The following is a 25,489-nucleotide window of genomic DNA, read 5'->3' on the forward strand; positions in this document are numbered from 1 at the left end:
GATAAATTATAGTATTAAACCACTTAATAGACACATAAATATAGGTGGAAGGTACTTGAGGGCGGTAGTTTCTGGTGTGCCTCTGCAGTAATTGCCACCGTAGCTATGCTGGGCCTTGTTTTTATGATGTAACCTTATTTGCTAGGCTTCTATTCTCTATTACTGCCACAAGAGGGCAGTCGGAGCTCTGTTCTAGAACATTCCCTTGAAATTGCTTAGAACATATTTAAAAGGATCTGTGGGAATCCATGTTCTGATGACTTCTTTTTAATGTATAATATTGAGTTGCAGCTGATTTTAACGCTATGTTGGGGCCTTTCTGATATGTACACAGTGTATTATAATATTATTGGAACATTTGCCATAAATTATAAAACATTTACGGGTGCGTTTACACCGTTCAGGAGCGCACTTTTTATTTAGAGACACTATCTTGCCCCACCCCCCTTTTTTTAATGTTGCACCCATTATGACCCACACTTGCTTTTGGCTACAAAAACTTTAGAAAAACTAAGTGTGAAAAGACCCTAACAACTTTATTAACCGCCATGTTTTGATTACTTCCACCACAAGAGAGCAGTATAGCTGAAGAAAGTTGTTGCCAAAAACCTTTATTTTCAGGGAGGCTTTTTTTTTTTTTTTTATTTGACCAAAATCACTGATAAGACATTGAAAATGCTAGTAATTAAAGTGTAAAGCATTAACCTTTTCAGATATTTTATCGTGACCTTGCATGTTTACAGCCCTGCCCTGTATATACCTGACTGTTAAAGCTGGCGGTATCACGTCCGCAGGTGTGCGCTGTCATCCCATCCTAAGGCTTTTGGATTGGTGTTATGTGTAGTATACATTAAAAAACAAGACCTCTCTTTTTTTATGACCACATGAGATCTAGACACATCTGGCTTTCGTCTTAAACAGATGTGATCATCGTATTGGTTTCTGCAATGAAACTTGGCTGAAAAGTTTTGTGAATTGGTAGATTTTTTGTCTTGAATATTCAATATTACAACAACTTCTGGGATCAATTTTGTAAGGAGTTAAAGTTTTCCATAAGTGGTCAATTCCTTTTAAATGGCATAAAAGTTTTAAAAGGGTAAGTATTAGAACCTATTGGGGGTTAACCATGTTATACTTGCCCTATTAGAGTTTGCTGGGAGCCGTGGGTCATGTGACTCCTGGGCAGAAGCAGTCGGGAATTTCTGTGACGTCCGGTGTCCTTTTGGTGTATGGAGGAGGCAGTGCAGACATTACTGTATCCATCCCCCCCCCTGTCATAACCTGTCCCATATTAGTGGTTATCAGGGCTTTGTGATGTCTTTGGCAGAGGGGGCATGCAGACAGTATGCATGGCACAGACCCCTCTATCTGCCAGTTGACTGGGTACGCAGGAAGACCAGAGTCCTGCTGGCCAAGGGTCACCTGACTTGCAGCTTATGGCCTCCAAGTACAAATTTTAACAGGGTAAGTATAACATGGGTGACCCTATTAGAGTATTCTACTTTCCCCCTTTAAATTTTCTATAAGTGGATCCCCCCTGCTTTGAACTATGAGACTAAAAAGTATATTATACAGAATCTCAATAGGTAAAGTTGAAATCTATTTTCTATAGCACTTGGGCATTTCCTTTTCACTTTCTCTGTCCACTTATGTAGTGCACAACCCACAACACCCCTACCATTGGCAGTGCCGCTGCCCAGGATTGTTTGTTGCCCTCCCTTCATGTCATTAATCCCTTGTTAGCACATAATTAATGAGCTGTAATCTCCGTCCTCCAGCATCCGGTTTTATGGAATTTTGCTCCAGCTCGGTCATAACTCCATATCTGCATGTGTATTCTGTGTTTACAGAAATGTGACTGTACTAATTTCCCGTTCTGGGTCTCTTCTCAGCCAACGAAGAATTTTCACAACCAAATCTCTGCAGAACAGATCATTACATCATGTGTGGGGCTCTGAGTTTCTAATCCTCACAGGACCTGATAAAACCCTGTGTATGTTACCAGGAGTTATAGGGAAGAGAGAGCACTTAATTTTCATGGATTCAGGCAAATAAAATTGATGGCGTCTGCTTGGACAAATTACAGTGTTTAGGTTCCCTCTGATTCATCTACTACCAGAATGAAAGATTTTAAACTCTGCACAATGACATGCTGATGTGTTCCCCGATCTGGCAGGATCTGTTTTTCTTTTAGCTTTCTATGCCCAAGTTTTTTTAAAAAGAAGAAAAAAAATTATGCTTTGTTTTAGTAAAAAACCAGGGTATAAGAAGCTAAAAGAAAATTGGATCCTGGTAGAGGGGGCACACACTAGTATGTCAGTGTGCTTAGTTTATAATCCTTCATCCTGATGGTCCTTTTAAAGAGACGTTAATAAATGATTTAATAAATGAGTTAATAAAGATATTAAAATGCCTAAATGCTACTAGTCTATAAGGTACTGCTTGGGGTTTGTGTGTGTGTGTGTGTGGGGGGGTGGTTTCTGATGTGACATGTTCTCTTTCAGGGCGCTCTTCATTTAGAGCAGTGGTGGCGAATCTGTGGCATGGGTGCCACAGGTGACATTCACAGCCCTCTCTGTGGGTACGCAGGCTGTCAATCCAGCACAGAGATCAAGGCCTTCACCTGCAGTCCCTGTCCAAGGGACCCTGAAGGGATTCTACAATAATAATCTGAATTTTTCAACCTTCTTACTACTATATTGGCATCCTCTTGACACTGATACGATCGAAAGCTGTGACAAAGCAGGGAGCAATATGATACTGCTTAATTTGCTGCATTGGTTCCTTGTGAAAAATAAATGGGTTTGGGTTGTAGTTCGGGCACTCTGGAGGATATTTATCAATCTTTCTACGCCAGAAAACTGGAGTAATTTACACCTGAAATGCCATGTGCCACATTTACTGAAGGTTTTGGAACAATTTTAGGCTCCTATGAAAAAGAGGCGTGTCCTTGGTAAAAGGGGGTGTGTCTGCACCAGAAAATTCAATATTGTGGTGCAGCAAACTAGACCAACTAATACGAGGTACAAAGTACCAATGACCAGTCTTATACTGCACCGGATTAATCATCAAGCATCAGACACAGGGATTAATCTGGTGCAGCAGAGAACGGTCTAGTCACACTATGCACTGGTCTAAAGACCAACACATTAGTACATCTCCCCCTTTGACTCTGAAAAATTCACCATCGCAGATTTAGAGGGTTTGTGTTAACAATTTTCTCACCATTTTTGATGACCACTTAACTAAATTATCCTAATTAATCCTTCAACGCTTGAATCCCATCAATCATAGCGAAGTTTATCTTATTTACAGAATAACTATATCAAGTGCAATATTTTTGTTATATTTAATATTTTAACTTCCACAGCTTCCTTCTTCAAATAGTCTGCATTTTGTTACTTGTACAATTGTGTGTGTATACATAGACCTAGGATTTACCAGTATTTATTTTTTTGTTTTTTTTCCATGCGTGATGATGTGGTTGGGCGTTGGAAGCTCAAAGAACAAAAACCTGGACTGCACTTATCTGTCCCACAAAATGTTGGGTAACCCCCACCCCAAACCACATCCAAAAACTGAGCAGAGCAGCAGAAATAATGAGCTAATCTATAATAAAGCTAATATTTACATCTGCTTTTTATTATGCTAGTAAAAAGTATCATGCTGTATAGATGTTGTTTTTCAGACAAAGTTTTCATTTTGATTTCTCCCTCCTCCTTTAGGTGTATCGTGTGGTTAGTATATGTTTAGGGAGCCCTCCAGAAACCTTCACCTGGGAATTTAGAGACAAAGAGAAGGCCTACCACAAGATTGGTCCCGTGACACCTCAGGAGTTTTACACGGAGCATGTAAAACCACTTTATAACGTAGAGGACAAGGTGAGCGCCTGTGTAATTTTAAAGGGTAACTATTGTTTCCAACTTTTTCTTGTAAATGCAGTTTTTGGATTACATTTTATCACAGGAAAATTATCTCCTCTTATTAGTTCTTTTCTCTCTGCTCAATTCACTGCTCCGATCAGTGGAGCCGAGTAGTAGAAATGCAGACACATGGACACGTTGCATTTTGTTAACAGATTTCTAGCAGTTTGTTTTTAAGAATTTTCTCTAGCATCACTTGGGTCTTCCCGGAGTAAACACTCATCAGAGGCCGGGGATGGATGCAACAATTTGTATCCATCCCACATAGGCTCCAATGGCCTCTGCCTCATTGATATGTCACTCAGCAGGAAGGTAAGGCTCAGCTTGCTGTGGATGCCTCCATCTGCCAGTAAATGTCTTTGTATATGCTCCTTGTATGCGCTGGGATCTTTCCTGGCATATATGATGATCATATGAAGAAAAGGCAATGTAAATATAGGTACTTTTACCATCACACTAAAGGACTGGCTCCCTTTCTCAAATTTAGTGCCTCCTCAACAACGTCCGGTTGACCTGTTCTATTAATTTCTCACGGAAAGATAATTTCCCATGGAATCTTGTTTATAACTTAATTTAATTATCCATTTCGTACCAGCCCAAACTTCCCTGGTGTTATTGTGAGCTTGTTTTCCAGTTTCCTCCTACACACCTCTCTTTACCCTCAATTTTAACTTCAATTCTCTCTGGACCACCCTTATCAGATCCCTATTCTTCCTCTCAAGCGCCAGTTTCTTCTCCTATAACAATCCTTTGAAATCCCTAGTGATCCATGGTTTATTATTTGGGAAACACGTAACCTTCTCCAGAGAAACCATTACATCAAAACAAAAAATTAAAGGGACTCTGTGAGCTCTCTGTGAACTAAACATGGCACCTTGCAGGTGAAGTATCCTGCATCACAAATATTCAAATATAGTATATCACCAATGCACTATGGATGGGGATATGATTCAGTTTCTCTAGCATTTGTGATTTTTTTTTTTTTTTTGGTGCAATGTGGATTATCAATTTATGATTCAGTTTTATGACCCTTATGTCTTACACCTCCTCCGTTAAAACTGGGGGAGAGAGGATTTGCCGAACATCATGGCCACATCCATGGAGCACCAAAATCCTCAGTTTCTGTAAAATTAAAGGACACCTGTCATCAGGTCTGTGTCACTTGTCCTGTCACCTCTACCTGTTGGAGCAGCTCACAAGGATCCCATCCCAGCCTTTATCTAGTTATTTCATACATTATTCATTGTAAAATCATCTATTTTTTATCATGTAACTGAGGCTGGTCACATGGTCAGAGGCAGTGATGTCACCCCTGTTACCCCTCCCCTCTCCTCCCCCTGCTCATGTCTGTGTGTAATGTATAGTAAAGCATGGCTAGTGTGTGTGCTGCATCTGCTGACATCAGCTACACATGAATCTGACATGTTCTGCTGTAACATGGCTGCATGGAGCTGTTGTATCTCTCCTATACACACACACACATGCACACACAGGCTGCAGGGGGCGTGGCCACCAGCACCAGGAAGCACATCATTATACAGCCTCACATCATTATACAGGCTGTCAGTCATGCACTGGGGGTGTGGCTGTGCCTCCCACTCATGAATAGAGTGGACAGCTTGAATATGCTAATGCTTCATTGGACATTTCACAGGTCATTTGCATACAGCTTTAGGACCTCATTGCTTAGGTTTACAGGCATGTAGAGGGACAATGAAGGGATAGAGGCAATGCTCTCTAATGGCAGTCTATGAAAATATATTTAGTTTAGGGGGGTTATTTTGCATGACAGGTTCTCTTTAAATGGAAGATTTTTCCACATTTTTCTTTAAAAAAAAAAAAAAAAAATTCACAGCATGCCAGTAACCTCCCCTCTTTTGCTCACATTTTTAATCATTGTAATTTTCTACATTTAATTTATTTGGTGATTATTTCTGGATTTTTTAAAAAAAACTTTATTTGTACATTCAACTCTTGTGCTTGAGCAAGAATAGAAAAAAGGCATCCTGAACGTATTCAGCACTCACTCATATTTTATTTTTTTTTTAAATCCGTTTTCCTGCCTCAGAGATTATGAAAACAGCGCTCCCGCCCATCCACTTCCCATCCTGTTGTTTGCTCTCCGCCGTATCGCACAGATCCATCACTCAGCCATACATGTTGTATAATGAATTGTCACGAAACATCTACATTCTATTTTATCTCAAAGCCACTTGTTAAAATTTTATATTAAAATCAAGATTGTGCTAAATCACTTTCTTGTTGCCAAAGTAAGGTCCTGACCCAACCCCTGCACTGATCCTCTGTTTGGACCTGGCACGAACCCCGGAAGCAGCCCCCGTTTGATAAGATACTGGACACCCCTGCAGTGTAGAATTGGGTGTCCATACATGCATCCACAATTTCAAATAGAATCTTGCAGATCTATCCTTTACGAATTTCACATCTTCCATGGAAACAGGTGAAATTTGCATTGAAAAGAGACTGACTCCACCTTGGCGTGGAGTTGGCGGAAAATAATCGCAAGTGCTAGGGATATGCTAGCATTTGCGATTATTTCAGGGCTTCTACGTTTTTTGGGTTTTTTTTGTGCGGATTGGATTATCAACGTATGATTCGGGCACATCGATAATATTCAACTACAGGCATATAAACCTCTGTGTACAGATGGGAAATATTGGCAATTTTTTTACACGGTGCCCTGTGTTACATTCATGACATTTGATCAAGGACATCATCGCTGGACTATCAGCCGTCTAAGAATCGCAAACTGTACACCATTTATGTGATTACATGAAAGCCCTGCAGCCTCCATGGAGGATGGAGAGGAGTAGAAGCCCATGGAAGCTGCTGTGACTTCATGTGGTCAGATACATGCATGGGGTACAGTTTGCTGCTATTAAGAAACTAAAGGACCTGGGATGTCACTCTGGTCACATGACATGAGCTGTGACTAGTAAGGAGGCATAAAGCATTGGGAGGATTAGGTGGGAGGGGCTGGACGAACAGGCCAGGGAATATAATATAAAGGGTGATTTATGTGGAAGCGAAACAATTTTTAGGTAAAAGAAGAGGTTGTCAGTTAATAGAGCTCTATAGGAACCTGTCACTGACTGTATATGTGCAAATGTGGTGACAGGTTCCCTAGGTAGTGACTATCAATATTGACCATACAAAGCTGCAGACCATGTTGGGTATTGCAATGTCCATTTTTGTAAATTTTTTAGATGTTATCGTGATGTTTAAATAAAGCCTAGTTCTTACTGTACTTTGGAGCTGGAACAGGATTTGCTTCTATATCATGTTAGGTATTGGCCCTGGAAAGCTGAGTATTATCTTAGTAGTAGCAGGACTGTGAAAATGTATTTTACATATAAGGATTGTAGCTGCACTTGGAGCACTCTGGTACACTGGTGTGTGAGATCTCTTTACTGTACTGCTGCACAGCCCCTCCTCTGAATACTACAACAGTAACTCAGGGGGGTAAGGTCCGTGCCACTGTTCACTGAAGAGCTCCGTAGAACAGAGTACTCCGAATGCAGCTACAATACTGGAATACAAGTACATTTTTATGATACTAACTGACATAAAGGTATGGTTATACAGCTCCCCTGGGACAAAACCTCATTCTGTTAGCATTTTTTTTTATCATACAAAGTTGCAAACAGATTCCCTTTGAGAAAAGCTCATCAATACAATATTTGAAGAGTGAGGTCCATCAGTCATTTTTTTTGTAAATTTTAAATCTGCTATAGTATATTTAATCACTTGACTTCATCTGTCTGTTTCTCTCTCTGCAGATCTGCCTCGTGAACGACCCTCGACCACAAAACCCATTTGGAAAATTGTATACTGTTCAGTTCCTTGGAAACATGGTAGAAGGCAGGAGGACGCTGTATAATAACCAGTCTGTTGAGGTGTTAAAAACACTGGCCGCTGCCTCCATAAAGGATGGGGAGGTGGGTACAGCTATGTCATTTCTTCATAATACTGAATATTGATGTATCCCTCTGTTTTCATTTATCACAGGCCCCTACGTTCTGCAGAGCGGCAGATAAACCAGCAAACACCTGCAATCCATTTTTTTTTTTTTTTAGCATTTTGTTTTAATTTTTCTTGGCTTTTTTTTTTTTTAATTAAAACAAAATGCTAAAAAAAAAAAAGCTAAATATGTCAAGTATTGAAACACATACATAACAAATGAAAACATTCCCCAACTGTACAGGCGTTTCCCTACTTAAGAACACCTGACTTACAGACGACCTCTGGGTGTTGGTAATTTACTGTACTATAATCCTAGGCTACAAAAAAATTTTGTTTGGATCTACAATTATAAAATATACAGTTCTGACTTGCATAAAAATTCAACTTAAACAGGACCTGTCACGCATAATTTCGGCACTAGGAGCTGCTTACTAAAGTAAGCAGCTCCTCGTGCTTAAACAAACGCTGGATTGTTAGATAGCGTTACCGGAGGTTTCCAGTAACGCTATCCTTCTAACACTGCGGCGGGGTACAATGTAATCGTCGGGCCGCTCGCAAAGCGCCTCTTCACTGGACCGCCCCCGCTCCCTCCATAAGCCGGCAGTGACTGCCGCACATCATGCAACTCCTAGTGCCAAACTTATGGGTGACAGGTTCTGTAGGTTTCTTCTTAAAGAGGACCTATCTCGTACGTAACCCAGGGACTGCCTGTAACACACTCCTGCCCTTATCTAAAACCTGAGCCTCTATTGGTTCCTAAACAAGGATAAGTGTCATTTTCTAGTATGTTCACTTTGAACCCCAAGCCAATATAGAAGCCTTCCAATACTGGTGTTTGCAGCCACGCAGTCAGCTGGCCTTCCTCTCTTCTGAAAAATTTCTCCCTACATATAGTATTATTGCTCCTATGGTTCACAGAAAATTTCTAGAAAGTTTGCAGACTTGATATAGAATCTTTTAGGCAGTTCATGTTTACATTTTCCATTCAGGTTTCCACATACCCAATACATCTACTACCGGTAGGAGAAACACTCTTTCCCAGATTCTCTGGATGACTCGGCAGACCCACGTTATGCTTAAAGTGTAACTAAACCTTTGAAGCCATTCTTTTTTTTTTTTTTTTTTGTAAGTACATGGATGAATAGACCATTTTAAAACGGTAAACTTTGTAATATGTCATTGTGTAAAACAGGTTCTCTGCCATTTTCTGCTCCTTTTTTCTCCTGTAGTGAGCATTGTATCTGAAGTACTGTACACAGCATAGAAATAAGGAAAGGAGGCTAAAGATTTACTCTTTCCACATTTAGAGAATGTTTCCCTTGATGATTCATCTCCAGACTATCCAGGGGCCGTTTGTAACAAGTTAATTCGTTAAACACTATCAGGTTCTTCTATCTCTCAGCTGTCAGTGAATACAGGACAGAAAGATGATTTGCACAAACTGCTTCTATAAGGAAGAAAAGCAGAGGAAAAAGAAGCACAGGGGAAAAAATTACTTTGTTAAAATATATTTTAACAAAGTGGAATATTAATTTATAAAATTTTGACAAAAATTGAGTTAAGTTTTATCAAGTCGGCATGTTGTTGTAGACAGCAGGGAAACCCCAATAGACTGATATATCCCCAATACATTGATACATCAATATCTGTGATACTGTGTAGGTACTAGTTACCTCATGTCTCATTACTATTACTCTTCATTATTTTGTAACAGGCCGTGTGGTTTGGATGTGATGTCGGAAAGCACTTTCAAGGAAAATTGGGAATCAACGACATGAACATGTAAGAATATATGTTGGATTGATAAATGTTCTTGTATAGAACGTGGACCTGGGAAGAACTGGGGCACTTCTTGGCACTTAAAGAGAACCTGTCTTACAAATTTACCCACTTTAAATAAAGACTTAATTAAAACTATGTTTAAAAAGCATTGCCCTTATGCCTAAATTGTAACTTTCCATGGCTGCAATGTTACAAAAATCAATTTAACATATATGTGCAACTCGCCTAATTGAGTCCTGCATATTAAAAGTTACTTGCATTGCCCTGCCTCCTTGTTCCTGATTGACAGGCTATGCTATTCTGCTGTATTGAGAGCTATGTTACATCATTGGGCACCTAGTCATGTGACCAGAATGACATCCTCTAAGGTCCTGTAACATTTGAATCATTTACCCTGTGTATATATCTGATCACTTGAAATCCCAGCATGCCTCGATGTTAGTTGAAGAGAAGTAGAATTCCATGTAGGATGTGGAGGACTAGAACTCCATGGACTTCATTTAATCAGGTATATGCATGGGTCACATTTTTCTACTGTTAAGAGGCTAAAGGACCTCTGATGATGTCACCCTGGTCACATAACATGCTAAGAAGAGGGATCAGACATGGGGAGGAGAAGATGGAAAGGGCAGGTCGAACAGGACAAGCCTTCTCTGATGCCAGGGCTCTATGTGCCATTAGCTGTATATGTGAACATGTGGTGACAGATTCTCTTTAAATTACCCTTTTTATGTTACAGATTTGACCACGAGCTGGTGTTTGGTGTTTCCATCAAGAACCTAAACAAGGCAGAGAGACTTGTATTTGGAGACTCTATGATGACACATGCCATGGCGCTGACTGCTGTCACGGAGAAGGTGGGGTGTAAAGCAATAGTTAACTCATTCTTAATTCCTAATGAAACTTTCCCTATGTAGATGTGCTTGTAGTGGTGTAAATACAACGTTCATACACTTCCTGTATCACAGGCAATGGAAGGTTTCTCTATTCTATGATGAAAAACTGGAAGTCTGTTGAGAATCGTAGCACTGCTTGTCTGAACGCAGCCTAAGGGCTGTTACTTAAGGGATTGTTCTTGAAGTACAAGGTTTGAGTGAATTAAAGGGATTTTGCCAACTATTTAGAAGAAATCTACCAAATGAGTTAATCTCTATAAAGAGGTTATATAGCTGCACGCCAGCATACTATTCGCAAAGATAGTTGGCAGACTGCTGCTAAAAAGTCTTGAATCTTTATTTAAATTATCCTGACTGTCTCTGGGGGGTGTTAGCAGAGCCCCTCCAGGAGCTGGCAGCCCTTCTAACCCTTCCGCTGCCTCCTCAGACCCTTTCCACCTGCCGCCTGCTCAGCCCACTTGACGTCATCAGGAGGTGAGGGCCGGAGGGGTGGGTGGGTTAGAAGGGCTATTGGCCTAGTGTGGCTGGAAAGGCTCTGCAATCACCCAGACAGAGCCCTTCAGGATAATTTAAATAACACATAAAGACTTTTGGGCAGTATTCAGCCATCTTTTTTTGATAATAGTATGCCGGCGTGCAGCTATTTAACCTCTACAAAGCAATGGTTACATCATGTGGTAGAAGTTATCTCATGTCCACTGGATTGGTGATAACAAGCTGATCAGGGAGGGTTTGACTGATCACAAGACCCCTCAACCAAAGGAGGGGGGCATGAGGAAAGATTATGATAGTAATCCAGTCACTGAATAGAAAAAATAATGTAAAAAACAATTCTATTTCTAAAATTAAATATTATATTGCGTTCCCGGGCACATCCATAAAATAAAAAGCGGTTTTTCTGTTTCCCACAGTCACAGATGTTTTTCCTTTAATAGCTTTAAGCAGCCCTTATTGTGAAATCTGTACCCCTCCCCGCACACATCCCCCACTCCAACATGGTTCTGGTAGAAAATGAGAGCACCTATGCAATGGGAAGATATTGGCCTATTGAGTGTAATATGCTGAGAAATCGCCATGGGAGGAGATTCATTAAAAAACTATTTTGTTCAGTGACCTCCCGGCTTGTTATTCTTCCCACCCCGATAGTTACAGAATGTAATACTCCTCTGCTGCTTATCTGGATTATCTAACAAAATAGTTAAAAAGCAAGGGAAAAGAAAACCTTGTTCTTACAAAATGGGGATTGAGTTAAACCTAAATCCGCAGTCGTATTTGAGCAACATTAAAACCTTGTCCACGTTACTGCTATGAGATTAATTTGTGACTTGTTAACTCCCGTACTTTACCTAATATCATCAAAGGCATTGGATAAGCTGCCACTTGTGCGAGGGGGTAGTAAGTTCTTACAGGGGACTCATTCAGTCTCTTTGGGAGCTGCTTGTGAAAGTCTTTATATGATTTATTTTACTTCTACACCTTGATCAGTATAGAAGCCCATAGGCTCCTTCCAGATGAACGTACGCAACGCCGTAGCATATGTTCGGCTGGGGAGGTGAATGCTCCTCACCCCTTCCCTCTCCGTATGTGCTCAAGGTATCGTACCATGCACATTGTACTCCTATGGCAGCTGCCATATACTGTCATGTGCAAGGGTCCTTAAAGGGGACCTTTCAGCAGATTTTATGACACTTAACTAGGAGCCCCCTCATGTGCGGTATGAAATGTCCTTTCTAGAATTCCCTCTTTGGTGTAAAATCTCCCGTGGGTTCCCCTGCCATTTTCTGCTCTTTTTGCTCCACTGGTCTCCGAATATGGATTTGTGACGGCTTGTAGTAATGATGCTTTATAGCCAGGGGCTTCACCATATCTGTACCATGAATCTTTCATTGATACCCCCTCCTAGTCACATCATATACTAAACATAGACATAAACCATTTTAGCAACATGTTCTGCTACCTCATTGAAATATCGCTTTTTTTACTTTTGCAGGACGGCCAAGAAGGAGAATATGAGAAATGGCGAGTTGAAAACTCTTGGGGAGATGACCGTGGAAATAAAGGTAAAAATATGTTTAGATTCCACACCCTGCACCCATGTTTGTTGAACTCTGTACAAACTGCACTCGCTCTACCCTTATTTTTCCTGCTTGTTTTCCATTTCTGGTTTGACATCAATCCATGATGCCTCAGCACCGCATTACATAGCCATTTAGAGACTCAACCAGAACTGCTAGCCGGAGTGCATTGTGATTATCTTTGCCACCTATATTCTCTATACCATAAGTATACAGTCAGGGAGGCTGTGCTGTGAGCCCTTATTTATAATTGTATGACAGGGACCTGTCTATTTTTAGTACTTGTGATAAGAGTTTTAAGAAGATCTGATGCTGTGGTGGGTAATAAACAGTTCTCTACAAACTGATGGATACTGCTGCTACTCGGCCATCTTAATGGTCTATAGAAGGATGGAAATGTCAAGAAAAAGATCACATTTATATCTGACACATGAAGTACTTTGACAGAGTCATAAAATGGCGAAAACAAGATGGTAACACTGACCTGGTGCATTGAGTCCATGAAGAGAGGGGGGTCAAAACTGTGTAATGTAACTGCTATGGGGCCTGCAGTGTCAGAGGGCCCTGGCATCCGTCCTGACACACTATAGAATGGAGGATGTGCCCATTATATACATATTATTCTGCACATTGTGCACATCTTCCACAGTAGACTGCATGAATCGGCATCCCGAATAAGAAATGTCTGGGTAGAGGGAGGGGACAGCAGGACTAGGGATCTCTCTTCTCTAATTCCTGCCATGTACTTCCCTCATGTGGTCAGCAGCAACTGGGACATAAATGTGTAAAAAAATGTATAAATGTTTGTAAGAGTGTATAAATGTGTAAGTAAACAAATATGTATAGGCGGCCCATCCAGAAGTCTGCTATAGTCCCCTGCTTCTCCTAGTTATGCCCCTGGCCATCATAATAATTGTGATTCCTGTTTAAACTTTGCTATGAGCCCATTTTTTTGTTCCCCAGCGTCATGGTGCAACAGCGGGTGTATGAAGAGCCCTCTACATACACACAAGGTGTTTGCTGCATATGCAGCAATTACCCACCATTAACAACCGCGATTGGTGCTGGCAGCAATCGCGGGTATTTACCCTTTACATGGCGGCTGTGGCATGTAACAGACGGCGGCGCATGGGCGCAGCCATCCTGGCTGTGATCGTTGCTCCCCATGATGTCATTGGGGAGCGACGATCAGTTACTATGACAGCCCCAGGACTTGTCATTTCTGAAGAATGAACAGTAAATGGTAGGATCGATTTTAGACAAATGCCTAAGGGGTCTAAAATATAGAAAACCTAAAAGCTAAAAAAAATCTATAAAAAAATACAGATCATTAAATCGCGTCTCATAAGTCCAGATCTAGCAATATTTTTAAAACTGTCATTCCCATCTGTGAACGACGTAAACAGAAGAAAAATCGCACCCAAATGTCAAAAGCGCCACTTTTTTGCCACTTTGAGACAAGGAGGACCGCATCGGGGGTGCAGTCAACCATTACAAAGCAGGACCCGATGTTAAAATATAGTGCTAGGTACAACACATCCATCGCTGGGAGGAGACTGGACTAGAGGGATAACCCACCTAATTATTTAATTACTATTGAATAGGGTGGAAGGGCACACATGTGGCACCTTACTGCTCCGTACACAGGAACAGGATAGGACATATCCCATCTCTCCCCCCCCCCCCCCCCCGTTACGATTGTGATTGTAACGGGGATGTGTGATTGTAGCCTTACTTTGTAACTTTACTGTATCAGCCTTAATCACAATTTATTGTACTTTTTTGTGCAAGCCTACCGCAACAATAGGGGTACACCCCGCCCTACACATACACAATTATCATCTATACATACAATAAAAAGCCAGAAAAATAAATGTACAAACTGTTTGGTCCTGACACATAGTGAAGATCATTGAGGTCTGGGCATAATCATCCAGTGATACAGTGTATTGGTGTGTGATAGTTATCATCCAGTCCCTTATGTAATAGTATATATGTATGTAACCTGATTGCTCTGACATTTCGCCTCCCCGGACGCTCGGCTAGATAGCTGTATTATTATAAACCCCAGTAGGTATGTAATGAATAGCAGATCATGGATAAGACATGTCTGGGGAGAGTAAATGGAATCTGCAGGTATATTCATACGCTGGAGCCGGCATGGTCCGGATAAATTCTAATCAACACTAAATCCCCAAATCCCTTCACTCCCTGACCGATTTATTAATTAGTGGAGACTGTAATGGAGACTGTCTGGAATGGACCAATGCAAGCGCCATAGAGATTAAAGGAGGGGATTCCATGGCTTATAATTGGGAAGCTGAACGCAGCCGCACATCTCATGTCTTGGATGATAAATTATGATTACTGCTTAGAGTAATATGGAAACTGTACGGCAAAAGATACATCGCTATAATCCTTACTAATACCTAAGAGCAAGTTTTAAAGGAAATCCACCCCCAGGATGAAAGTTTGTAAACCAAACATACAGAGATACTGGTGTGTGCCCCTCTGGCAGGATATGCTCTTCTTTTAGCTTCTTATGCCCTGTTTTTTTTTTTTTTTTTTTACAAAAGAAGCCTTTAAAAATTATGCAAATGAGCTTGAGGGGCTCCAGGATCCATAGGTGTTAATGGAGCCTGGAGCCCCTCAGGCTCATTTGCATCATTTTTAGCCATTTTTTTTCTTAAAAACAAGGGCATAAAAAGAAAAGCAGATTCCACCAGAGGGTGCACACACCTTGGTGCTTGGTTTACGATCCTTGATCCTGGTGGTAGATGTCCGTTTAAGGGATGTTCACACACACACACTTTTTTTGTAATTTTTTTCTTTAGTATTTTCCTTTATACAATTTTCCATTTTTATACAATGTTATCAATTGGAGGAGTCCATCTTGGTGTGGATCAGAGATGGGACTTGAACAGAAACCACCCGTGACGGCCTGGTGAATTTGTCACCACGATTAACCTACTTGAAATAACTATGTTGTGTAGAGCCATGCCATCACAGGCCTTCCATACCTTTTGTTTTATTGCCTAGCTGATCCTTTCATGCTAAAACTTGATTAATATGCAAATTAAGCTGAAGTGCTTTGGCAGAGCACCTTGGGCATCTGGCTCAGGAGTGACCTAGCTGAAGAAGGAAGGATTCGAGAAGGTGCTGGACAGGGAGCTTGCTATTGGTCTGGAGCTGAAGCACTGAGGTGCTCTGTTTATGCCCCCGGAAAGCACTTCAGTCTTATTTGCATATTTCTAAAGTGAAGTTTTGGCACGGAAGGAGCAGCTTGAAAAGCAACACAAAGATATGGGCGACATGTGGCATGTCCCTATGTAACATAACAGTTCATTTCGGTATATAAATCCTGGCAACTAGTTCCCTTTAAAGGAAATCTACCATCAAAATCCATCACGATAAACCAGGGGCACTTATTTATAGATCCCGGCACCGTGACACTGCTCATCATCTTATTTTTGTTATCCATGGCCTCTTACGTCTAAAATAAATTTTTCAATTATGCTACAAAAGGGGGCATTACCAGAGCCCCTAAGTACTGTAGCGACACAGGCTGTTATACTGTGTGATATCAATTGTTGTACCTTTTACTTGACCTTTTGATAAAAAAAAAATTAATAAGACCTTTGTGTACTGATCTACTGGCTTGAAGAGAACCTTTCCTTTTCAAGCAGTTTTGGACTGGTGTTTCTTGGGGCCACCAGCTCAAATTATTCTGGGGGCCCTCTCCAAATGATACCCCCAGGAAATAGATTTGAACATAGACCAATTTAGGATGTCTTCTGCTGTATCTCTGGGGTCCAGTGCTAGGTTAGAGACGGGGGGGCCCATTGTAGGATCCGGTGCTCCGGTGGGCTTGTCCGGTCACACATTTTTACAGGGCATCTGCCTTCTATTTTGTCCCAGCAGCACTAATAATACATTGCTCTTTTTATTTTTGCAGACAGCAATAACAACTTAGTGTTTGGGTCAAATAAGGGATCACCTGGATGTGACCTCGACCCGCCCTCATATCATAACAGCTGTCCACACCAAGGTCTGATCTAGCAGTAGTTCTCTTCCTCCATTTGTCATAGTCCGCAGTATCTGCCTATGTTCTCCATTAATCAAGTATGAGGCACATTGGAGTAACAATGGAGACAGGAACTAGCTTCCTCTTTAATCCGACTGGAAACTGAGGAAAAATGTAGTGATTTCTGGAAATGGGAGGCTATCAACTTGCGGAAGTTTTGATTAGTTGGGTGACTATATTTTGCTTGGGGCACCCTTACATGGACAAAGATAAGGGCATTAAAGGAAATCCGAAATCAGCAATGGTAATGACTACTCTGATACTACTACATCCTACTCTGTAAAAAACTAATTCAAGCCGATCTATTTAGAAAGTGTTGGGTTTTATTAAAGGTGCAACCCATAATCAGGCTCCATTTTTAAAACAATTTGAGAAGAAAACATATTTGAAGCTCGCCTCAGCTTTTGTTGGGTAAAGTGTTGTGTCTCCCCCCATCCTCCCATATCTGTGTCTGTAAAAAAATAGCCAATCTGGTTGCCCATAGGAAACTGACACATGGGAAGATCTCAACTAAAGTTATGTAAAGAATATAAGACATTTCCAGACACACTTCTGACATATTGATGACACAACTTTTTTGGTTATGTGATCAAGTCCACTCACCAAGGTTAAATAGTCTATCTAGGTTTCTGTAGATCATTGGCCTGAGAGCCACAAGGTGAAAGCCAATGTTGTGTGATAACTCCCTAATCCCCCCCGACAGGAACAGTATGTGGGAACATGTTGGAAGATCAAACAGCCTTGGAACCCCAGGTATACGAAAAAAGGGGAAAGGGTGGAGCTAAATGGGTGCGCTTGTAATAAAGTAGTATGAGGAATCCTCATCAACGACCAAAGCGATTCAGAATCGCCAAATTTTATTAGAGAGATATAAAAATCCAATGGTCACCAAATTTTGGTGATTCTGAATCGCTTTGGTCGTTGATGAGGATTCCTCATACTACTTGGTTACAAGCGCCCCCATTTAGTCCCACCCTTTTCCTGTTTCGTATACTTTTATCGACTGTGCCTTTGGTTACCGGTCAATTGGAGATCTTAGGTGCTGCTATAGTAACCTACAAGATACATACATACATACATACATACATACATACATACATACATACATACTATTGCAAATGTACAAGTGGCTACCAGGTGGGCACCTTTCAATACTCGCCTCATACAGAACACACTTGCCTTAACTTTATTACGCGAGGAGGCGTCGTTTTTTGATTTTTCTTTCCTTTTGCACATATGGCCTTTCACCTGGGGTTCTAGTGGCAAGTTTGACTTCAACTCTTGTTCAGATTTCGGCTGGTTGTAAAGTTGTTATGCTCAGAGTCCATGGAAAGTCTTCACATTCCTAACATTTTGCCTTCACCAGAATTAAGTTGCACAGGAATTTGGGTGGGAATTTGAAAGGAAATGTATTCTACAAAAGCAACTTGTCACAATGACCGGAGGAACGTATCCCATCTGATTGTGGCATAGCTTGAAGAATGTTTGTAGCTGGGGAAACTCGATGTTAAGTTGCCTGGTCTGTAACTTCAAGAGTGTTTAGATCACTAGAAACCTGAGCATTGGAATTGTATACGAAGGGCAGAAGAGAATTCATTATTCAAAGATCAAGGCCCCAGCACCACAGATTCTCAAGATAGATCTTTCACTTGTTTATTGGTCTAAACCCTGTGTTTAAAAAGTTTTCTGTATTCCTAAGATGTGTATATAACATGTGTATCTGTAGTATAAAAAGAATATTTATATTTTGGCATACACTATAGGAGTCAGAATGACTTGCGACTAATGGAAGATATTTTTGTTCTTGCCTAGGTTACCTCATCATGACTGATGAGTGGTTCTCGGAATATGTCTATGAGGTTGTTGTGGACAAGAAACATGTACCTGAGGAAGTTATGGAGGTGCTCAAGCAGGACCCAGTGGAGCTACCAGCCTGGGACCCTATGGGTGCTTTGGCATAGTAACGAAAGGATTCCACAAATTCCCACTGTCCTTCTCTCACCATCAAGACAAAAATGTTGTCGGTTTAGCACTGGAACAATACATTCAACCAAACATTGCATGTGTAACCAAGAACAAGAAGAGAAAAGGCATCAGACCCTACGGGTCTAGTGTACCTCAAGCTTGTCAAACCCACCGCTCAGGAAGAACCCCTCTGTGTCTAGCTCGGTCATTGATATTGATGTATTTTATTTTCATTTAGTCTCATAATGTAATGATCACAACCCCTTATGTAAAACCGATTATCACAGCCCCCCTTTTTTTTTTTAGGTTTCGGAGACAAACTCTGCAGACAGCAGAAGTGCACAAAATTTCATATTTTAGTTTTTGCTTCTAGAAAGGTTTTATACCAGGCTAGTGTTGGCTTCCGGCCTGCTGCTCATTGTCTTGTAGAGGGCAATGTGGGAATCCAGAAGCTTACACTTGAGATAAATGTGTAGTAATCTGGAGGGTAACGGTCACCATTACTATTGACTATACAAATGGACCATGTCAAGCAAACATCCAGTTTATGTTTTAAACGTCTTGTTCATGCCATGAATTCATCGGAGTGGTTGGATTAGGTGTCGTGGTGTTTCGGTACCTTACGGGCCCTGCTATCTGGTAGTCATGTTGTAAAATGTTGTGTGATCATTTGTTTTTTGGTGTTTTTATTATTTTTTTTTCTTTAACCCATTTAAAGTGCCACATCCCACGCCTAGTTGTTCCCTTTCCGTCATATAAAAGCAACTTCACAACAAGTACAAAGCTTATACACAGTGATTTAGTATAGCATACAATCTAAAAAAATAACCTGGTTAAAGGTATTGGTCTTTCTCATTCATTAACTGGTGCAAAAAGGGACTACAAAGAGCATCTCTCATTTTGGGGACCCATAAAATCAATGCCTTTTTCAACTTGCTGGGGCACTGCAGGAAAATAGAACACTTGTATCAAGGCTTGCCCACAGATTACTTGTTGATTTGATTGTTGAGAATCCTTTAGCGGAGTAACTCAGCCTTCAACACCTTTTTTAATATGTTATTAGTCGCCGAGGACACTTGATGGCAAAAATTACAACATGACATGGGATCACATTGTCCTTATTAATTGGAAGAATGTACTTTCATACATTTTGGTTGATTTATGTGATAATGTATTGGTCATTACCAACATTGTGTTTGTCAGACGGATGTTATATGGTTTATATGGAAGATGTGCATTCTGGGTTTGGGAGGAAATTTGGGCATTGTTGGTATTTAGCCGGGTAAGCAGCTCCAATGCAGTTGTTACTTTTTTTTTTTTTTGTTCAGATTTTATTCTTTTCTCTTTTTATCATATTCTCTGATTTTAGATGGTGCTTTTTAATAAAATCATAAAACCTCTTTTTGTTGTCTCACTTTGGTATGATTTACATTTTGGAACTAATTTTGTATCCAAAATGCTACAACGTAAATCTGTTTGATAATTGGTCGATATTGTGATGCTATAGACCTCTAGAAACCTTAACTGTAGCCTATGCCTTGTGGCAGCAGATGAAACGGGAAAAAAAACATGGCCTCTTGTAAGGCAGTCCCCTTAACATCAAACATGACTTCCATAAAGCCTCATGACATGATGCGGGTTTAAAGGACACCTGTCATCAGGTCTCTGCCACTAGTCCTGTCACCTCTGCCTGTTGGAGCAGCTCACAAGGATCCTATCCCAGCCTTTATCTAGTCATTTCATACATTTATTCATTGTAAAATCATCTATTTTTTATCATGTAAATGAGTCAGATGTACCCTATAATCGTACTGATCTAACTGTTAACTTTTCCCTCAATAAACAACCCCTAATAATCTTTTATTGAGGAAAAAAAATGTTTTGGCTCTCAGAATATGGCAACACTTTAGCAAAGGCGGTTTCCTTAAAAAAAGGGTTTTTATAAGCTTAAGTAGTAAAACCTAAGAATACCTGAACTGTGTAAATGTTTTCAAATTAAAAAACAAGTAGCAAAACCACTGTTCAGTTTTGCTCCAGGAATAAGTTAATAAACTTGAATCATTATGCTATTTTTACCATAAAAATTAACCTTTTGGAATATACAAATCTTACCACAAAAAACAAGCCCTCCTATGCCCATGTCAGAAAAAAAAGTTTTTGGAATTTGAGCTGAGAAGGCCTGAGTCCTGAAGGCCATTTTAGGCCATGCCCTTTATGGACATCTACCACCAGGTTATCGGGGGTAGACTGTTGTATAATGGATGCTCATTATCTCTAGGGGATGATGCAACCGTTTCCAGCTTAGTATTGGGTGCCCGTAATCCTGAGTAAATAGCGTTTTCAAAATATGTAAATTGGCTTGAGCCTCATGGCTCTCCCTTGCGCAGCCCGCAGATTTTTAATGTAATGTCCCTTGCAGAGCCCCCCCTTCAATGTAAAGTCAGAGCCTAGACCCCCATTAAGGTAATGTCCACTGCAGAGTCCCTCCTGTAATGTAATGTCCCCTGCAGAGTCCCCCCTTTTAATGTAATGTCTGCTCCAGTGTACCCCTTTTGATATTATGTCCCCTGCAGAGCCCCCTTCAATATAATGCCCACAGCGGAGCCCCCTTTATTGTAATTTCCACAGTGGAGCCTCCCTTAATGTAATGTCCCTAGCAGAGCCCCCTTCAATGTAATGTCCACAGCGGAGACCCCCTTTAATGTAATATCCCCTGCAGAGTCCCCCCCTTTAATATGTCTCCTACAGAGTGCCCCCCCCCCCACTGTATTGTAATGTCCATAACAAGGCCCCTTGAGATATACTCACCTTCGGCTTCTTCCCGGCCTGCGGCTCTGTCATTTTCCCAGCCTACGAAAGCGTACAGTATGATGTCACACGGCCGTGACATTGCATGACGTCATAATGTGTTCGCCGAGGCCGGGAAGAAGACGGAGCCACTGAGAGAAGAATCCAAAGGTGAGTATATTGTAGTTTTTGTAAATTCACTGGCCACTGCCCGGTATCGGCTGTTCCTGGGCAGTATTTTTTAAGGAGGGGGGATCAGCACTGCCCCAAGATGCCGCCATCTCCATCATGCAGCAGCGCTCCAAGTCGCCTCATGGGTGGTGCGCCTCTGATTATAGAACAATAATCTGGTGGTAGATGTCCTTTAAGGTGTTAAAAACATTGCCAAAGAGGCAATGTTTTCCTTTTTGGATCTTTGAAAACATTTTTGCATATTTCCAAGAATCCCCTAGTGGAGCATCAAGGCCTACGAGTCCTCATACACCTGCAAGGTGGCCTTAGTCTTAGGCGGCAAAGTCTCCGTAAGAAGAACTCTTACTTCTTGACGCTCCTGGTGGGAGATGCAGGAATGATTGTATATTATTATTGAGTATGGTTTTTCGTCATACTACTGCATTACAGACGTGTTTAGCGGTCCCTTTAGTAATATGTTATGCTGTACTTCCACTTATAACAGGGGCCTCAATCTCTAACTCAACATCTGCTGCAAAATCAGACACTATGATAATGTTTTCTCGTAAGAAGAACATGTGTTCCTCTTAATTAAACACAAGTGCGGTCTTAACAAGTGGAACTGCATAAGGGATATTAACATAATCTTTAAAAGAATGGGAGTTGAAAAGAAAAATAAATCATTATAAATATTGTGGGATATAAAATGTCTGCGCTACATGGACAGAGGCTCTGGGACATTGGCGAGAATGGCTCATTCATTAAAGGAAATCTTTCACCAGGATGAAGAACTGTATGCAAATGAGCCTGAGGGGCTCCAGGCTCCATAGGTGTTAAAGGACACCTGTCATCAGGTCTGTGTCACTTGTCCTGTCACTACTACCTGTTGAAGCAGCTCACAAGGATCCCATCACAGCCTTTATCTAGCTATTTCATACATTATTCATTGTAAAATCATCTATTTTTTATCATGTAAATGAGGCTGGTCACATGGTCAGAGGCAGTGATGTCACACCTGTTCCCCCCCCCCCCTCTCCTCCCCCTGCTCATGTCTGTGTGTAATGTATAGTAAAGCATGGCTAGTGTGCGTGCTGCATCTGGTGACATGCTGCATCCTCCTAATATCCAGGTGAGAGACACAGACATCAGCTACACATGAATCTGACATGTTCTGCTGTAACATGGCTGCCTGGAGCTGCTGTATCTCTCCTAAACACACACACTCACATGCACACACAGGCTGCAGGGGGTGTAGCCACCAGCACCAGGAAGCACATCATTATACAGCCTCACATCATTATACAGGCTGTCAGTCATGCACTGGGGGTGTGGCTGTGCCTCCCACTCATGAATAGAGTGGACAGCTTGAATATGCTAATGCTTCATTGGACATTTCACAGGTCATTTGCATACAGCTTTAGGACCTCATTGCTTAGGTTTACAGGCATGTAGATGGACAATGAAGGGATAGAGGCAATGCTCTCTAATGGCAGTTTATGAAAATATATTTAGTTTAGGGGGGTTATTTTGCATGACGGGTTCTCTTTAATGGATCCTAGAGGTCCTCAGGCTCATTTGCATACAGTCCTTCATCCTGGTGGTAGATGTCCTTTAAGGCCCCTTCCACACTAGCGTTGCATTTCACGTCAGGGTGCAATGCGTGAAAAACTGACGTTTTTGGCTGCGTTTTTGTTCCATTTTTCCTTGGAGTCATTAGCGTTTTTGCGTTTTTCACGCGCGTGTTGTTCGCGTTTTTTTGCATTTTCGGTGCGTTTTTCAAACGCGTTTTTTAAGTCAATGGGAGACTCGAGCATTTTTCAAAGGGACCATGGTTCGGGAATAAAATGTTTTATTTAATTGAAAAAGAATGTCTTCTGATAAGTTAGCAGATGTATGCAAACATCTACAATGTTTTTTTCACTGTTCCGCACGTATATTATCTCCCGACAAGTTAGCAGATGTGAAGAACAGTGAAGAATAGAATAAAAACAGCAAACACAGTGAACACAGGATCATTTAAGTGAAAAACACAGTGAAAAACACAGTGAAGAATAGATTACAGATGTTCGGCACATCTGCTTACTTGTCGGGAGATACGCGCGGAACGGTGCGAACAAAATAGTATGTGAAGAACAATATATATGTGTGAAGAAGACATTGCAGATGTATGGAAACATCTGCAATGTGTTCTTTACACACATATATATTGTTCACAACAGAGTGAAAAGTTTTTACTAATACATTGGGGAGTATTTACTTTGCCTTCTCCGCCAATTTTCTGTAATATTCCCCATGCCTGCCAGTTCTCAGGCTTCTCTACAATTAACAGCACAACCCACCGAAAAACCAGTGGAGACTATACCTGAAATCTCCGGGTCTAAATAGATCCAAACTTACAGAGAAGGGGCGGAGCCTCGTAGTATATCCGAAACACTGGATGGAATATGAGGACTGGCGTTCAAAGTGCCAGTCTTAATTTCCTCCAATGTTGTAAATATGAGGCGGCACTGTCCTAACCTTATGCATTTACCTCCCTTCATTATATTCCTGGGTAATATAGCCTATAAATACAGAGCAAAAATTATAAGGTATTGTAACAGGAAGATGCAGCTGAAACTATTAAGGTCACTTTTCTGTCATTCAAACAGGCAACACATTATTAAAAACTTTAATACCATCCCAGCAATAACAAAGTTATTGAGCAGTTCTAAGGGCATTCTGTCACATAAGGACAAAAGAACCATTGTATGGGTTAATGGAAATCTGTGTATTGGGGGAGTTTTATCAGAGGTAAAATTGTTCCAGTTGCCCATGGAAACCAATCAGAGCTCAGCTTTAATTTTATAAACAGCTGTGGGAAAATGAAACCTGAGCTCTGATTGGATGTCATGGGGAACTAGAACAGTTCTGCTCTCAGACACTTCTGATAAATGTCCCCCATTGTGTCTTTGTACACAAGAACATTAGACCATCTGAATATGACCTTATGTAGAATCTCTCAAATAACCAACAAAATATAAGCTACTTCTGTACATATGGCACCAATTTCTCGAAAACACATGATGACATTTAACACTGCATCTGTAATGCAGCTGACGATTACTGTAAACTCTGCAGTTGTCTGTTACAAGCTTTTTGTTAAAAGTACCTAAAGGAAAGAAGCTTTTACTTCTGTCAGATCCCTGTACCTTACACCCGCAGAGGACCCGGCGGTCTGAGTGCAAAGCCTCCGGGAATATACATGTGTGTCTTATTAATGTAACAAGCCATTTAGGGGAGGATCTCCCTACAGTTTACGTATATACCATGCACTTATAATACTTCACAAATTACCAAGGGAGTTTTCTAATTTTCCCATAATAGAAAACATGCCAGATATTGCGTGGTACATATAATGTAGAAGTATGGTAGATAGAGTAAAAGATTATTATACATAATGGTAAACACTCAAGTCACAAAAAAATGAAGTCCACCCTCTTTCTCTTCTATGGTCTTACATATCAGTACATAGTGAAATGACATCCGGTATTAAAATTAGAAAAATACAACCTCAGATGGAAAAACACTACATCTTAAAATGAATGTCATCATTCAATAAATGACAAGTTATACCATTTTGAAATATACTTTCTGTATCAATTCCTCACTGTTTTCTAGAGATCTTTTTGCTGACATTCAACCGGAAGCTTCATTATTTACTTCCTGTGGATACAAACCGGTCCCTGGTCATGTGATGTCACACAGGTGCACAGCGCATTATATCACAGAGAGTAATCAGCGCTGTGTGTAATAACGGTCCCCAACCACGGCCTAAAAACATTA

General features: G+C 40.9%; 1 protein-coding gene across 2 annotated transcripts in view; it reads left to right on the forward strand.

The window, feature by feature from the left end:
- Positions 1–20,109, forward strand: part of BLMH (bleomycin hydrolase) — a 37,851-nt gene extending 17,742 nt beyond the window's left edge. For both annotated transcript variants that reach the window (XM_072138341.1, XM_072138342.1), the window contains exons 7-12: positions 3,726–3,881; positions 7,724–7,882; positions 9,622–9,689; positions 10,429–10,546; positions 12,576–12,645; positions 18,557–20,109. In XM_072138341.1, coding sequence (XP_071994442.1) covers positions 3,726–3,881; positions 7,724–7,882; positions 9,622–9,689; positions 10,429–10,546; positions 12,576–12,645; positions 18,557–18,705 — 720 coding nt within the window. In that variant the 3' untranslated portion in view covers positions 18,706–20,109. The remainder of the gene's footprint in view (positions 1–3,725; positions 3,882–7,723; positions 7,883–9,621; positions 9,690–10,428; positions 10,547–12,575; positions 12,646–18,556) is intronic.
- Positions 20,110–25,489: the final 5,380 nt, after the last annotated feature.

The sequence above is a fragment of the Engystomops pustulosus genome, chromosome 2, assembly GCF_040894005.1.
Source record: "Engystomops pustulosus chromosome 2, aEngPut4.maternal, whole genome shotgun sequence".
In the NCBI taxonomy this organism is placed as follows: domain Eukaryota; kingdom Metazoa; phylum Chordata; class Amphibia; order Anura; family Leptodactylidae; genus Engystomops; species Engystomops pustulosus.